Source organism: Oryza brachyantha, chromosome 12 (assembly GCF_000231095.2).
Source record: "Oryza brachyantha chromosome 12, ObraRS2, whole genome shotgun sequence".
NCBI lineage: Eukaryota > Viridiplantae > Streptophyta > Magnoliopsida > Poales > Poaceae > Oryza > Oryza brachyantha.
The window spans coordinates 52,659-68,371 of NC_023174.2; the positions used below are offsets into that span (position 1 = coordinate 52,659).

Genomic DNA, 15,713 nt, shown 5'->3' on the forward strand with positions numbered 1-15,713 from the left:
GGATGTAATTAATTGTTAAGCTTTTCTCAGTACAAGGTTTTGTTACGCGGTTTTCTGTAGTGTCATGTCATCAAAAATGTGCACGAATTAAATAAGCTCTCAGTGTGGCTAACATATTACTACCTATGTTTCATAATATAAGACTCTATAATATTAACTAAATTTATATATATGTATACTAATAAATCTAGATATAGTCAAAATGTTTTATAATATGAAACAGTGAAAGTTGATTTAAATATGTGGAGAGATGAAACAAATTTCTCTCGGTGGATGTTTCAATCTAGTTTCATAGTCTAGTTAAATATGTACCCTAAGTTTTATCCCTACAAAACCCAACTTCACTCCCTCATCATATAAATTCCATGTTATACTATTATCTTTATGTATGTGGTACGATATTGATAAGATTAAAATCTTTATAAAACTTGTATTGAGAATTGCCTTATAGAATTGCAGCTTGCAGTGATGATGCCCTTTCATCTAGCCACCTAATGATATCTGCAAATACAACGTCAATATTCTCCGTGGGTTCACCGGACGTGAGAGCATGACACATCCCCGGGTACAGCTTCATCATCTTGTCTTTGCTCTCCGCTAACGTGTAAAGTGCCTCGCTCACTGACGGATCCGTCACAGCATCGTCACCACCATGGACTATGATGAATGGCAGCGTAACCTGCAATTATTTTGTATAATATAGATATGACTTTCACTCACAAGTATATAATAAAAAATCATCTTCAAAGGTCTATTAATTAGGAGATGGATTTTCATCGCTTAGGTGGATATCCACTTATTTCTTGCATGTTATGCAAATAGTCATAAAAAATGATAATATGGATAAATATAACATATAAATATCATTGCATAAACATGTAAGTTCAAATTCGACTTCTATGAGTCGTAGAAATAACAAATTAAACCAAAACTAGTATAAACTCATTCACAGTTAAATTTATTATTTTTGTTATAACTTGTAGAAGTCGAATATGAATTTGTATGTTTGTGGACTAATGTATCTTATATTAATATATATTTTTCAATTTTTTCAATAATTATTTAGGTCACATGCAAGAAAGCAGTGGATATCTAAACAAGTGATGAAAATATTTTACCTATTTATAATTACCAGTTGTCTTGAGAAATGCTATTTTTTTTTACAATTATATATCTCAAATAAGCAAAATAGAAAAGTATGGATGTACCACGACCAAAGCTATTTTTGTAATAAACAATACATCAGTGACTAAACTATAATATGTCATCCACAAAGTTCAACTCATTATGATATTATTAATTTAACGTCGAATATTGCCTTTACCTTGTCAAGGTTGCTTTCGATATCCAAACTTGCCATAAAAAGTTCATAGCCTGTCTTTAGCCTTGGCCTTCCCTTGTAGCAATAAGGATTGTTTCTTACCTAATTATAAATATAAATTTAAATTATTGACAGTTTGATGAGACTAAAACGAAGTGATGTAAGCATAGATCGCTGGAGGTTTTTAAGGGCATGAAGTCAAGCAATCTTCTAGGAGTATGGCCATGGTGGCAGCTAGGAGAGAAAGATGCATAGGCTAGTTTAAGTCCAAGCTGCCCAAAGGCATATGCTAAAGTGAGTGGCTTAATTCAAATTCAAATTCTTGAATGATCAAGCCTTTGGACAACACATGCTCCAAAAGAGAAATCAGGGAATTTGGAGCGGGTAAATTCATGCATGCCAGGTATAGCTTAATACCCAGTCTTTCATGTAGTTGGAGCTACATGCATACATGGAATTGGTAATACGAGATATGTTTTCCTACTTAATTTGCATGAGAAATTAGGAATAGGGTTGCATGATGTTTGGTGGCCTATTTTGAGTTTCGTTGGGATTGGGATTGAGCAAAGGGTTTGTTACATCCACAAGATTTCATTTTTATTCACATCTTGTACTCCAAAACATCAATCATGCATATGCTAGAATTTAATCTCTATTCTCTAATGGTCTCAACAAATTTAATAATAGTTCGATAGATCAACTAAATGATCCCTCGCCCCTTCTACACTTTCATGTTAATTCAATGCGGTTCATATCTTTTTTCTTTCCCATACCTCTGCACGCCATTCCTCGTTTTTAATTGCCCTATCAATCACATCTCCGCTGGGAATAATTTGCCAAGTAGGAATCACATTGCTTAGCTTGCTTAATATTGTTATCACAATTGGACGAGGCTTCATATCTTCAACAATCTGAATCACAGGTTGTCGTCATGGTCAACTCAATGAAATTTATGAACATATATTACCACAAGATGTCTCATGTGCATCCTTGCAACCCTATAGTGCTTTCCTACTTACTCCCTCTATATGTAAATGTATGACGTTGGTTAACTCAATTTTAAAGTAACCAACGTCAAACAAATAAAATTGGGGGAGGGGGGGTATTTTATCAAAACTTGGTGGAAAAGGAGAAACTGTAAACTTGCCGCATGGCATGTGTAAAAAAAGAAAAGCACCAGTCAACAGTACTTTTCTCCTTCTTTATTTTATTATTCTAATTAGCATAATGTCTCTTTTTAATTTGTCTGCATGCATGTCCCCATGTGATTTAAAAAAAATGTGGTCTGGCAAATTGATTAATTTGTACCTATCCCATAAAATTATTTGATATTTTCTAGGCCTATTTACACTCAACTAGCAGAAAGCAAGTACCATGAGGCTACAAAGCACATAAATATTGATATACTGCCAAATTGGTGTTGGAAGTACATATGTCTTCAAATATTGAAACAATTTTTTGAGAGGATAATGCACATTTATTAGAGAACACTTAAGTAAGCAACCTTGCACATGGGGGCAACCAAAATGGCACCATCCCAATATGTGGGTTCCTTCCTGTGAAGCATCAGAACAACTGCTCCCCCCATTGACTCGCCAAGCAAGAATCTCTGTTTTCTCCTGTGCTCTGCTTTCTCTAGTACAAAAGAGAAATATGATATATTTTTCAATCTAAATTTTATAATCAATCCCCACTCGTATCAATCTTCTTATATATACATGTAATACTTGTTAGGAAAGTGTGTGGATTTCTAGTGCTCTGTAGTTCTACATGTATCATTTTCTCAAAAGAGAAATAACATACTTTCAAAAGAGAATCTTCGTTTGTGGAGATAATATAATTTTATTTGAAACTCACATCTAATCTAAGTAAATTACCGATATAATTATATTTTTCTTAACTAAAATCTTGTCCAATGTATGGCTTACTAGCTCCATAAACTATGGAGATGGAGAGGCGTAGTTAGACAAGGTTATTTAATATTGAAATTAGTTATATGGTTCCCTATGTACTTAATGACATATATCATATCTGAATTTTGTGATAGTATTTTAACAAACATGGATATCAATAATGTGCGGTTTCATGATTTTAGAACTAGAATTTGCAACATAGCTCCTTTGCTCATAATACATAGTTTTAAATTAAGCATATAAGACATAAAAAATACATACTATTTCAATATAACACTATCACTTGCACTAAATGGCATTTATTTTTATAGGAGGCTAACTTTGCAACAAACATGGGATGAATATCCAAAATAATACTCCCTCCATGCATGAATGTATGACGTTGGTTCAATTTTGAACCAACCAATGTCCTACAAATAAAATGGGAGGGAGTATGAGTGAGGCCAATTAACTTATGTTCAACATACCGCAAATAGTTGTAAAATAATTAGAGCAATCAGACACAACATCGCTGAAGCTGTTAATATAGCCTTGAAGACCATCGGACTTTCCATGGCCCTCATAATCCAACCCATGCACCACAAATCCAGCCTCTGCCAAGCGCCTGCCTGTGCCTGAGTGATCAATAATCCATCAACTTACTCCTAGTTCAATGTTTTTTTGTTATGCCTTAATATTAATATATAATTAAAATAAAAATACACAAGCAAAAAAGAGAAAGATATCATATTATTGTTTAACATGTCACATATATTTACACTTGTGTAATGTTCATTTGGAACCAACAAATGTGCTTTTTATAATCCTTATATAGGAACTGTAAGATACAAAAAAATTAGTGCTAAGTTTTTCAGATCAAGATCAAGATACTAAGTTATACCATAAATTTACACTATAGATTATAATACTTGATGGTAGCTCCTAAAGGGCCATAAAATATCTCTCAGCACTTTATTCAAGCTATTTTAATTTATATAATTACATTGAAGGAACAACAACAGTTATATTACTTACCTCTCATTGAAATACTGCACTCCATTGCATATCCTAAAACATTCGAGCAAATAGAATGATAGTAAGAGGGTATAACAACAAATTATCCCATGTGTTTAGCTACCACTGCACTTAAAATTTCAGAGTAGCATATTATTAGTAGCTTGCATTACCATGGCATAGGAAGACTAGAGCTTTTGATTCATTATTTAAAGGGCTCCATTGGCATGCAAAGAGTTTCATTCCACGCATATTTGAAACATATTCCTGCATGCAACCAGTGTAAAATTTACACAAAATCTTCCAATCACATATTAGAAATAAAACCTTGAAAAGCATGAAAAACAATGAAACATTTGATGGTTGTGCTTCAATTTCTTACACTAAAAGGACGATCACTATTATTCATATACAGTTAAATCATATCCTCGAAATAAGGTTTGATACAAGGAAATCAACGAACCTCTTCATATTTGATAGTATCCTCTGCCATTTCCAATTTGAAGGATGCCATGTGGCCATGTCTAGAAACTTACATTTAAGCAATCCGTGTTAGACAATGGTCAAAGAGCTAATTCTGTAAGGAATGGCCTAAGGGCATCGATCAGTTATTCAAAGTGTGAGGATAGTTTTAAAAATGTGTCTTTTGTGTGTGGTGTTATTTGCATGCATGCATGGAACTATAAATGGAATCTGGTTAAGGATGCAATATACCTAAGTTTAGTTTACAAAGTTTGTCACAATTAGCTTATCCTAAATTTGAGACACAACATTTTTTGCCGTACCCACGACAATGCCATACATTTATTAACAAGAGGAATTTACATTAAGTGAGAAGCCAAGTATTTGAGGGTTAGCCGCATGGATGCCTAAACTCATGCGTGCAAAAAATCGTTAATAGAACATATAACAGTTGATGCCTAGAGATCTCGATCACACCGAGTAGTTACTACGATCGTAGCTAATATATTACAGTGGATAGAGATGAAACCCCCTGGTGGCATAACGGTAGATTGGATTTCCAATTGTTTGCTACCACTTGTTTTGAAAAATCTAGCAAAACGAGGAACATATTTTTTACATGGAAAACTCCTCCAAGATGTAGATAAAAAAATAGGGACATCGACCAGCAATAAAATATACGAATAGATGATTACAATATATGAGAATAAGAATAGGTCGTTGCACCCTTCATACGTAGCTTACAAGGGATATATAAAGGATAAAAAGGCTAAGAGTTATAATAGAAAAAGAATAAACTTTCATACTAAAAAATCTTGATTTTGGAAGTTGCGCAACTAGCGTTTGATTTTGGAGATTTTGTTTTCTGGTTAGAGGAAGACATGGACTTTTAACTTTTTTGCCACTCTTTATCGGGTGGGTTTAATCCCTCTCACAACACTATGTGAGAGGAGTGTGGCAAATCCGTTGTAATTCACATGTAAGACTAACAAAACATTATTTTTTTAGTAAGACAAGACTACATATAATTTGCAAGCCGCTAGGATACAAATATTATGTAGATTCTTGCTAAATATATGAAAGTTCAAGTGCAATTAGTTTGGCTTTGGTGATTATTGAGAAATCCAATTATATGACAATTTTATAAGTATTCTTTGTATACTCTCATTCGGATATGAATATTGAAATGGTAAGAGGTATGTAATATACTCCTCATATTCTAAACCTTCCTGTCGGGTCTAAAGCATAGCATGAACTCTTTCATTACCCTATATCATTTATGTGCATATCTCTGCCTCAAGAACATATGTATGCACATTTTAGGGGGAACTTAAACTATATTTGTTATATTGTTTTATTGATCCATTTATCATTCCATATCTATGTGAAATCTATATGCTTATACTAGGTTGTCGTTCATCACCAAAAAGGAAAAGATCTAAATATCTTTAGTCAACAATTGGTGTAATTGTTATTTTGGTGATTTATAGTGAAACGGTTTATAGAAAAACGATTTTGTGTCTAATCTTGTTTAGTCTCTTTGCATTGATAACATGGAGATGACGAATGTATGGACTTATTACTACGTCTATAATTCTTAACAATGCATTTTATTCTTTTTTAGGATAAACTCCCATTGATTCTTCTATAAATATGCATATTGATGCTTCAAGTAAATATCTTTTATGCATATATTTCGATGGGGTAAATCCTAAACATTCATGTATTTGATCCAATTCAATCACTCACATTTTACTCGGAGAAAATTCCTAATGTACACCTCCAAACTCAGCCAATTCCTTGTATGCACCTCAAAAATACCCAATCTCAAGTGTGCCCTCAAATTTTTATTTCGAACCCTTCCATACCCCTCTCGTCAAGTCTCCGTCAAATAGCTTGTTGGATTTTAAAAAAAAAACATATTGCCTTATCGAAACCCTACTAAGCACACCAATCTGTCTCCTGCCTATAGCGCCGCCGCAACTCTCTCTCCTCTCATCTTCACCGAAGTGGGCAGCGACAGCTCTGGGCTGCAGCGGCCTCTCCATAGCCCAGCGATGGCTCCCCAGCTCGTGCGGCGGCGGCCTCCGGCTCGGAGACGGTCCCCAACCAGTGCGACGGCAATGGCTCCCCATCTTGGGCTCGGCGATGGCTCCGGATCTTGGGTGGCGACGCTGGCATCCCAGGTTTGTGCACCATCTCTGCATTCTCAATGGGCACAATGGACATTTCAAAGCAAACTAACACCAAAACTAAAGGAGACTTGACGAGAGGGGGTGGAAGGGCTCGAAATGAAAATTTGAGGGCCCATAAGGGATTGGGAATTTTTGAGGTGCATACAATGGATTGGCTAAATTTGGAGGTGTGCATAAGGAATTTTCCCTAATTATTAAATTGAGCTTACTTTGGAGTATATGACACCTATGGTGTTGATTATTTTCGTAAATGTATTCATTATCTTTTTATATATGTGATTGGCTAGTCAACAAATGGAGGCCGATAACCGGATCATTGGAACTAATATTTTCATTGAGTTGAATGAGAGAAATAGGTCCTAGATTTTAAAAATGTATTGATTCTAAAGTAAGATCATGTCACCCAAAAATACCAATGATGACAAACTAAAGATTTTGGGTATAAAGTGGCTACCCATGGTAAGATGGTGAAGGGCAAGCGATACTCAGTCTCGATGGGCCATGTGGTGGTGAAGGGTAAGCTAGAGGATTGGTGCCAAGGGACCAAATCCAGTGGTGAAAAGCGACTGAATACTTTGTTGTGATGGATCGTGCAAGACCATTAGAAATTACAAGTCACCCACATCAACCATTCGAAGAATAAAAAGGTGAAATGATTTTGGCATCACGATATCTCATGATCAACGAGGAGGATAGCAAGGCATTCGTATTGGTATAAATCTCTTCTATTTACTTTTAAGTATAAAATTACAACCTTTTAAGTTGTATACAACGTTGATGTGTTTGTGTATGTTTCGGTGCTCAAATTGATCTACCCAAGTGCTAACATGAGTGAAAACCAAGTTTTGATGTATCCTTTTTGAGTGCTTTTAGAGCTTAGCTTAGGTTTGGTTGGATAGCCATCTGAGTGAGCTTTTCATAATGTCTAATATAATAAAAAATGAGCTCCAAGCAAAGAGCCTTGCCCAATTTACCTCTCTAACATCCGAAGTTCCATTAAGGGTGGAAATTCAATTAATTCCTGATGAAAGTTCCGTTTGAAGTTGATTCGACTTTGTTGCATCTATTAAGAAAAATAACATAATATTCATTAGGTTTTAATGTAATTTTCATATGTGCAAAATCCTATATTGAGATATTGGAATACATTGGAAGTTTAGTTTGAAATAATGAAATTCTATTATGTGTATAATGGCTAGTTTAGAGGGCTCGGATATTTAAATTCCTCCATCACTCCATCCCGTGGGGCTATGATTTTGAAGAGAAACACCTATCTAAAGCCAAATAGCTCATCCTCATTCTCTACCTTGGTGATATCTCTTCGTGATAGTGATTTTGGAAGGAGGTTTGTTTCAATCCAACAAAAAGTAACAAAAAGCAACAAAAAACACCTAGAGGTACCGGTACCTCGTGGTACCAAATCGTTTCTAATTATTGGATCTAACAGTGCACATCCTATTCAGCCAGATCTAATGGTGGGAAACGATTTGGTACCTCGAGATACCTTTTGTTGGACCGAAGCAAATCTCTGATTTTCAACACTAGCTAGCTATACGTCCAATAGGAAACCACTAGCTAGATCCGATTTCATATTTATCATGTACTGCTCCTTAGTACGGAAGCTGGTTTTTATCGCTATCAGTTTAGGAGAGACCTTCGTCTCCAAGAGTAGCAAACACAATCAAAGATCTTTTAATATGAACTCAAGTGCTCAATGGATACAGTGAAGCTCACTGGCTCTCTACTTTCCGTTCTCTCAATCCAACTCTCTCCTCTTTTTAAAGAGACTTGCTCCGATCCAATAAAAAATACCCGATTATACGTATAACTAGCTAGTGTTGAAAATCATGGTCGATCAGGATGAGAGGCGGCATTAAACAGAGCGCCGATCATGGCGTTCACGTCCCCCGGCGTCAGCCGCAGCGCCGCACCGTGGCGCCGGTAGAACATCCTGTACTTGGGCACCACTGCAGCAGTAGCCGCGGCCCTCAGCGCGTCGCCCATCGACTGGTCTGCAGTGACCCAGTTGTCCTGCATCGCCACGGTCTCCATCAAAGCCGCCTCCACGCCGTCCGCTGCGGCGATTGCCTTGAGCACCTTCTCCCACACCGCGCGAACGTACGCCTCCACGTGACGCCGCGTCGCCCTCGCCAACTCCTCATCATCCCCATCCCCGAGAACCTGCTGCAGCTTGTTGCAGCCGCGCACTTTCCTTCCGACGTAGTGCGTGTTGTTGGCGAGGAAGAGGTGCCTGAGCGCCACCTCTCGGCAGCTCCCGCCCTTGGCCTCGATTTTCCGCATCAGCACCCGCAGCAGCCAACCGATGGACGGCTGTTGGTTTATGCGATCAAGGGCGCCCTCGTAGTCGGCCAGGAACACCAGGTAGTTCATCACGTAGCGCGTCAGCGGGTGCACTGCGCCGCCTGCCGCCGTGGCTTTGGACGGCTCCTTCTCGATGGCCGCCTCCAAGCTGCCCAGTGCTCCCTGTGCCGCCTCACCGGCTTTAAACAGAACAGAGCGGGCGCGCTTCGCGACCTCTGACCTGTCCCCGAACACGGACATGATTGCCGGCAGGACCTCGGTGAGTGCGTCGTGCACGTCGAGCACACGGAACAACCGCTCCGGCGCGCGGCGCGCTCGCGCCACGGCGGCCTCAGCGACGGCGACGAGGTTTGTGGCCTGGTGGCTGGCAACGTCTTCGAACACCGCGTCGCCGACAGACGCGTCACCAGCGAAGACGGTGTCGCAAAGCTCCTTCTCCGCAGGGAAGACGGACGAGAAGGCAACGCGTGCCGCGGCGAGCCAGGACTGTATGTTGTCGTCGACCTGGTCCCAGGTGAGCTTGTGGAGCTGCACGACGATATGTAGGCGGCGCAGGGTGGCGGCCATCGCTGCGCGGCGACGCTCCTTGAAGGTGGAGATGCACTCCTTGCCATAGCCGGCAGTCATCATGGCCAGGGCGAGCGCGTGGAGAGTGCGGGCATGGTGTTCCCCGCGGGCTGGTGGTGAGAGGAGGAGGCGGAGCTCGAGCTGAAGCCTCCGCATGGCCGTGTCGAGGAGGTGATGGGCCTGGGCGAGGCCGTTGCCGTTGTGGGCGTTGGTTGGGTCGGAGGCGAAGAAGAGCATAGCGCGGTGGAGGTCGAGGGCGGCGTGCAGGAAGTGGTCAGCCTCCGAGGCGGAGGCGTGGAGGAAGAGCGAGGCGCCGTCGTCATCTGGATGCCACTTGCCGACGAGCGTGGCCGCAGCAGCGACGGTTTCGTCGACGACGGTGGCGGAGAGCGTGCGGCGATGGCGCAACGGCATACTCATCGTATCGTCCTCGATCGTTGGGCTTGCGCATCACTCGCTCTGTACGTATCGTCTATCCTGTAGTATTATAGACAACAATGAGAAGGAGTAGGCAGCAGCATCCGTCCGTCGCCAATCCAATTTTAATTAGTTTCTTGCAACTACGTACCCGTAATTGTTGTTTGATCGAGTCAAGCATAAGAATTGTATATACGATCGACTATAGTGCGTGGCCGGCAGTGGTAACAAAAATCCAACAATTAGCTAGGGAGCTTCTGCTTCTGATTAACAATTTGTTTTTTCTCCCTTAATTAATTACGCTACATTTTTTTTAATAACTTGTCCTTTAAGACAAGTATAATAAACGAACAAAGTTGTTTGGCAAACACAAGGAACGAACACAGTTTTGGTCGCCCTAATTAAATTTCGTGACAAACCAGAGAAGGTAACCCTGCATTGTTCATACGATTTATCTCGTGTTACAGATAAAATGAGCTCTACCGAATATACTTATACTTGTTCTAATATAACTCTCTTCCCTAGCAAGGGTGAGATTGAGAGAGATTGATATATCCATAAGAAAAGAAATAAAAATTAGGAAAATTTGCAAACGTGCCATTATAATTTTACAAAGTTGGAGATATGTCATTGGTATCACATGACATGTGGAACCCGCATGAGTCAATGACATGTGGGTCAGGATGACATATCTCCAATTTTGTAGAATTATAATGGCATACTTGAAATTTTCCCTAAAAATTATGTCTCTCCCTATGTTTGTGTTTGTGTTTGTGTGTGTTGTTCATCTACTGTTTTTATGTGCGCATAATAGATCAATAAAAATGTCTTCTCCAGATCGATGCAAATAGGTCACTAATTTTTCAAATCGTTATCAACAGAGTTAGCCCGTTGCATTGATTTGGGTAAGAGTTATAATTGATCGATTTATTTTTAACTAACTCTATTTTATGATGTAAGATTTTCTAGTATATATATTGATGTACCACGTCCACGTGTGCTTGCATGTATGGTCGTCGGTTGAGGTGTCCAACCGCTACTAGATCAGCCACCGCGCATGATGCAGTAGTCGGGCCACCTGTGTACTGAACAGGTGACTGCATAGCGCACGCATGTTGAACCACCAAGCCAGAGGCGGCATTGCCATGCGTGCACATGACACATGTAGTTGCATGTGAAACGATGTTACCAATATGTGTTGCTGCTTAATTCTCGTGCAAACGTTGCTCTGATTCAGAATCCGGTTCAAAATTGTCGGTGCGTTAATCAGTGTTTTATATTTTCAATCTATTCATGTACACCGTCTTCCTATACATATCTATATGTTACACGTATGATATGGTTTTGTTACTTATGTATTAAATGTCATGGTTTATTTATGAAATAAAATAATGTGCAACGGCTAGAATAACTTGCAGTGACTTGTGTGTATCTACAACCAGCTGTATACTTCACAGCATACACCTGTCATGCCAAATAGGACAGCCAGCTGGCCGCTCATACAATGTGGCATGCATATATGTATGGTGGACTGGCAACAAACGAATTCCTTGGCTAAAAAGCAAACGTGATTAAAGCTTATTAACTCAGTGACAGACAATTGAACTAGCCAGCTACATGATTCTTCACGAGAGAGACATAGGGATAAGAAATTTTAAGTAGTTTCTAGTTTTAATTTCAGCACGAATTACAGGATTATAAAAGCGTGCCATAGCCAACACATAAACAACAAATGTAACCAGAGGGGAGCACCATGCACCACACGAGCCGCTCTTCCTCTTATTCTTCTTTGGATGTCATCAATGGTCGCTCGATCTTATCCCCGCCATTGCAAGAGCGTGAACTGCTACAGTTAGCGGGGAGGTACAGCGCAGAGGAGCGGCAGGAGCGCATCGAAAAGTACCGAAGCAAGCGCAAGCACCGAAACTTTGGCAACAGAATCACCGTGAGTATTTATACTTATTACCAGTACCTATATTTCACATTGTAAGATCTTGTATTTTTTCCTCGATTTTATATGGGTGTTAATAAATCTAAACATACATATATATATATATATATATAATATTAATTGATCTACGAAAGAATATGATCTTATTGTATAAAATGGATGGAATACTCCAATAGTATGCTATATTGCATTGCAAGCTGATGCATGTGAATATACTCTTATTTGATATTGATTGATCAGTATGCTTGTCGGAAGAGGCTTGCACAAGGGAGGGCGAGAGTGAAGGGGCGCTTCGTCACCAACTCATCTGGTAACGATGCACTTGCACATGAGCCACCAATTAATGGTGCTTCTGCTGCAATCCAAAGCATCGTGCCGAAATGGTGGCCGGAAATGCAGGCTTCTCTGGCTGAGGATGAGACATGCGGTGGCGCGAGCGTGAACCTCCACATGTGTGATGCTAACGAAATGGAGCAGCTCGCTGCCTACATAGGCGTCTCCTCCATCGACCTCTACACCTACCTGCACTGCTCATCACCGCCTAGCTAGCTAGCTACATTGATTGATTTTTTTTCATAGATTATTTCCTTAATTTAGACTTGCAAAACAGGTCTGTATTCGCTCAAACATCATCTGCATCGAAAAGTTTTGAGGAAACAATAGGGCAAGCATTGCTGCATTGGTTTGTTCATTCTCATTCATTTTTGTCTTATTAATGTACTATTTTATTTGTTCGATAGGAAGTCTACTACATTCATGCATGGTTGTGTTCACAGTTTAGGTACAAATATAGTTCATGTTAAGTTGATATTGACAGGTGGAGATACCATGCTTGTAGAAAGTAGAGACTTATCAAATTACCCTACGATAAAACCGGGTGGCATTTACATTGACTTGCGGACAAGGCAACTTTTGCCTTCATGAAGGGAGGAATATCATGGATGATGGACCTTTAGGTTGGCTGGCCCTAGACCCGGCCACTCAGCTAGGATGCTAGCACAAATGGCAACACACACACGGAATAATCATCGATGAAAAGGAACCGAGAAATATGCATCTTTTTCCTATTACTGCCTCTTGTGCCTCCCGTTGCTCTCCTAAACTCTACTTCTCTAGTCCTATTCCCATGCTTATTCTTAGTCTAGTTACCAGGCAATTTGTTATTAATGATAATAGTGTGTGGTCATCGAAGTATATGATCTAGTACCTAGAACTACGAGCCCATGGATCAGAAAAAAATCACCATGCTAAAATATTTGTGGGCCAAAACTACATGGTTGTGACACACTCTTGGCTTCATACTGGCTAACAACATATATAACACTTCTTTAGGGACGCTGAATTCATACGCAGAGATATTGATGAATTAAAAAACCATTGGATATTACGATTGTTACATACTATATGGGAAAGAGGGGAGTAATTTTACCGCCCTTGATAAGTTACTAAGAGGTATCACTTTTCCACGTAAATTTTGGTACCTTCATGTTCCTGGTATCTCTCGGTAACTACTTAAAAATTATAAAATTGCTTGAAAGAGGACAACTATGCTACTCATGCAGCGGGAGGACTATACGGTAGGACGAATGATTGTACTTTTGTGTAGTTTAGATAGTCTTTAATTAATAAACATATGTTTTATCATTACTTACTCTACCGATATATTGATAATGAATTTAAATGTAACAGTACAAAAATATTTTATGGCAATGTAGCAGTATAATTTACACATATCAATTTCTAATTTTTCTTTCAAATTATTGATGATTTAAAGTTTTGCGGTTTGTTAGATGGCTAGCGATACGTTGTTTCATTGTCATTATGACACGCTATTGTGCTATAGCCTATACATCGAAACGTGATACAAGTATTGACACCTAAATTTGATACAAATCAAAATTATTGATAAATTTAAGAAGGGAACGGAGCATCTGTGCAAAAACCAGTGAAACAACTATTCATTATATAATGGTTTGACTGGGCATCTTGTAGTGTGACTATCGTTAAAATTTTCTAAAAATAAAAATTCTACGATCATATTATAAAAAAAAACCAACTAAATTGGGCGGAATAAATAAATGTTTGAGGAGACTATATCATAATTTTTCCATAATACTAACTTCCTATTTTCTATAATTTTTAAACATTTTAGGAGACCACCGGTGTGCATGGCATGTTCTCATGGATACTTGTAAGTTGTAACCCTCCACACACATATATATATATGTATGTGTGTGTGTGTGTATATATATATATATATATATATATATGAATTTTGCTACGGTGGGTGGCTGTGAGTCACGATCCATAAACATAACAAAACATCTCCAAATATTGATTTATTTGGCTCAATAAATTCTTTATATCAAAATTTATTAGCATGCAATAAATTATTAGGTCTTAGGGCCATTCATATAAATACTCTCTCTTATTAATAAAATTAAATCGTAGGGCTTCCCTCACTGTCTTTTAATAAAAAAGTTATTTTCAGAGATGTTTAAGTATTTGTTCTATATTTTTTAAAATGATAAAAAACATTGATTATTTTATTAATATTGTATAGTCACTTCTAAAAAATCTCAAGTAAATACTTAAAAGTTTTCAAAAATGGAAAGAAAAATTGCATTGTATAAGATTTTGATATAAACAATTTATTATACCATATATATATCAAAATTTGTATGTAATTTGATATATTTTTGGATCATGACTCACGGAGCAGTATGTGAGTCATGATTCACCGTAGCACGTCTCTATGTGTGCGTATATGTATATAAAGTGGATTTTTAGAACATATGTTCATGTACACGTGCAATCTTAGCATGTCATATATTCTTAAGATGTGTGCACCATATTAGATGAAGAAAATCTTCTATTATATATTTTTGTATAAACGTGTATATATATATATATGTGTGTGTGTGTGGGTATATCATGTATAATACTTGGTTGTATCAGGCCCTATCTAGTTTCCTAAAAGTTTTCCCAAAAATATCACATCGAATCTTTACAGATATAAATAAAGCATTAAATATACATGAACATTAAAACTATTTACATAGTTACGGGTGAAATCGTGAGACGAATCTTTTTGACCCTAAGTAGTACATGATTAGCCATAAGTGCTACAGTAACCAACACGTGCTAATAACGGATTAATTAGACTCAAAAGATTCGTCTCGCGGTTTCCAAGTGAAATCTGAAATTTGTTTTGTAATTCGACTATGTCTAATACTTTAAATGTGTGATCCTACGCATCGATGTGACATCTCTCCTAAAAATTTTTGGAGCTGAACGCACCCTCATTGATGGTTCCATCATGGGATAGTATAATATTTGCATAATAGACACTATAAAATTTATGTTAATTATATTGTATTATGGTACGTGCATAAAATTTAAATTTAAATTATATTGTATATTTATTGGTGAATTGGAAATTTTTTTGAATAGCAATTAGAAAAGGTCATGCCAATTTTTTTTCTATTGCCAACTAATATGTCATACATGCATCAAATATATCATAGTATTTATTTCCTACTTCTTTATATTTATTAAATATTTTTTAGGAT

General features: G+C 38.1%; 2 protein-coding genes across 5 annotated transcripts; both read right to left on the reverse strand.

Annotated features, from left to right (window-relative positions):
* Nucleotides 1-250: 250 nt before the first annotated feature.
* LOC102715639 (caffeoylshikimate esterase-like) lies at nucleotides 251-4,843 on the reverse strand. 4 transcript variants are annotated; one of them, XM_015843524.2, is made up of 8 exons: nucleotides 4,691-4,843; nucleotides 4,401-4,494; nucleotides 4,249-4,281; nucleotides 3,702-3,848; nucleotides 2,826-2,947; nucleotides 2,095-2,232; nucleotides 1,325-1,423; nucleotides 251-679 (listed from the first exon to the last, which is right to left on the reverse strand). In XM_015843524.2, the coding sequence occupies exons 1-8, from the start codon at nucleotides 4,739-4,741 to the stop codon at nucleotides 446-448; spliced, it is 918 nt and encodes a 305-aa protein (XP_015699010.1). In that variant the 5' UTR covers nucleotides 4,742-4,843; the 3' UTR covers nucleotides 251-445. The 4 variants fall into 4 exon arrangements, with proteins under 4 accessions (XP_015699010.1, XP_006665023.2, XP_015699011.1 ...); XM_006664960.3 differs by having other exon boundaries at nucleotides 2,826-2,956; XM_015843525.2 differs by lacking the exon at nucleotides 4,691-4,843 and adding an exon at nucleotides 4,610-4,687 and having other exon boundaries at nucleotides 2,826-2,956.
* Nucleotides 4,844-8,729: 3,886 nt separating this feature from the next.
* LOC121055963 (exocyst complex component EXO70A1-like) lies at nucleotides 8,730-10,193 on the reverse strand. The gene has a single exon (XM_040529348.1). It carries the CDS (start codon nucleotides 10,191-10,193, stop codon nucleotides 8,730-8,732), a length of 1,464 nt encoding a protein of 487 aa, XP_040385282.1.
* Nucleotides 10,194-15,713: the final 5,520 nt, after the last annotated feature.

Excerpts from the sequence above, each read along its gene's own strand:
- LOC102715639 (XM_006664960.3), bottom strand. The coding sequence starts at position 4,741 with ATGGCATCCTTCAAATTGGAAATGGCAGAGGATACTATCAAATATGAA. Across the intron at positions 2,233-2,825 it reads TGGTTGCCCCCATGTGCAAG|ATTGTTGAAGATATGAAGCC; the intron begins GTTGCTTACTTA and ends CCTGTGATTCAG. Across the intron at positions 1,424-2,094 it reads ACGAGGAATGGCGTGCAGAG|GTAAGAAACAATCCTTATTG; the intron begins GTATGGGAAAGA and ends ATTTATAATTAG.
- LOC121055963 (XM_040529348.1), bottom strand. The coding sequence starts at position 10,193 with ATGAGTATGCCGTTGCGCCATCGCCGCACGCTCTCCGCCACCGTCGTC.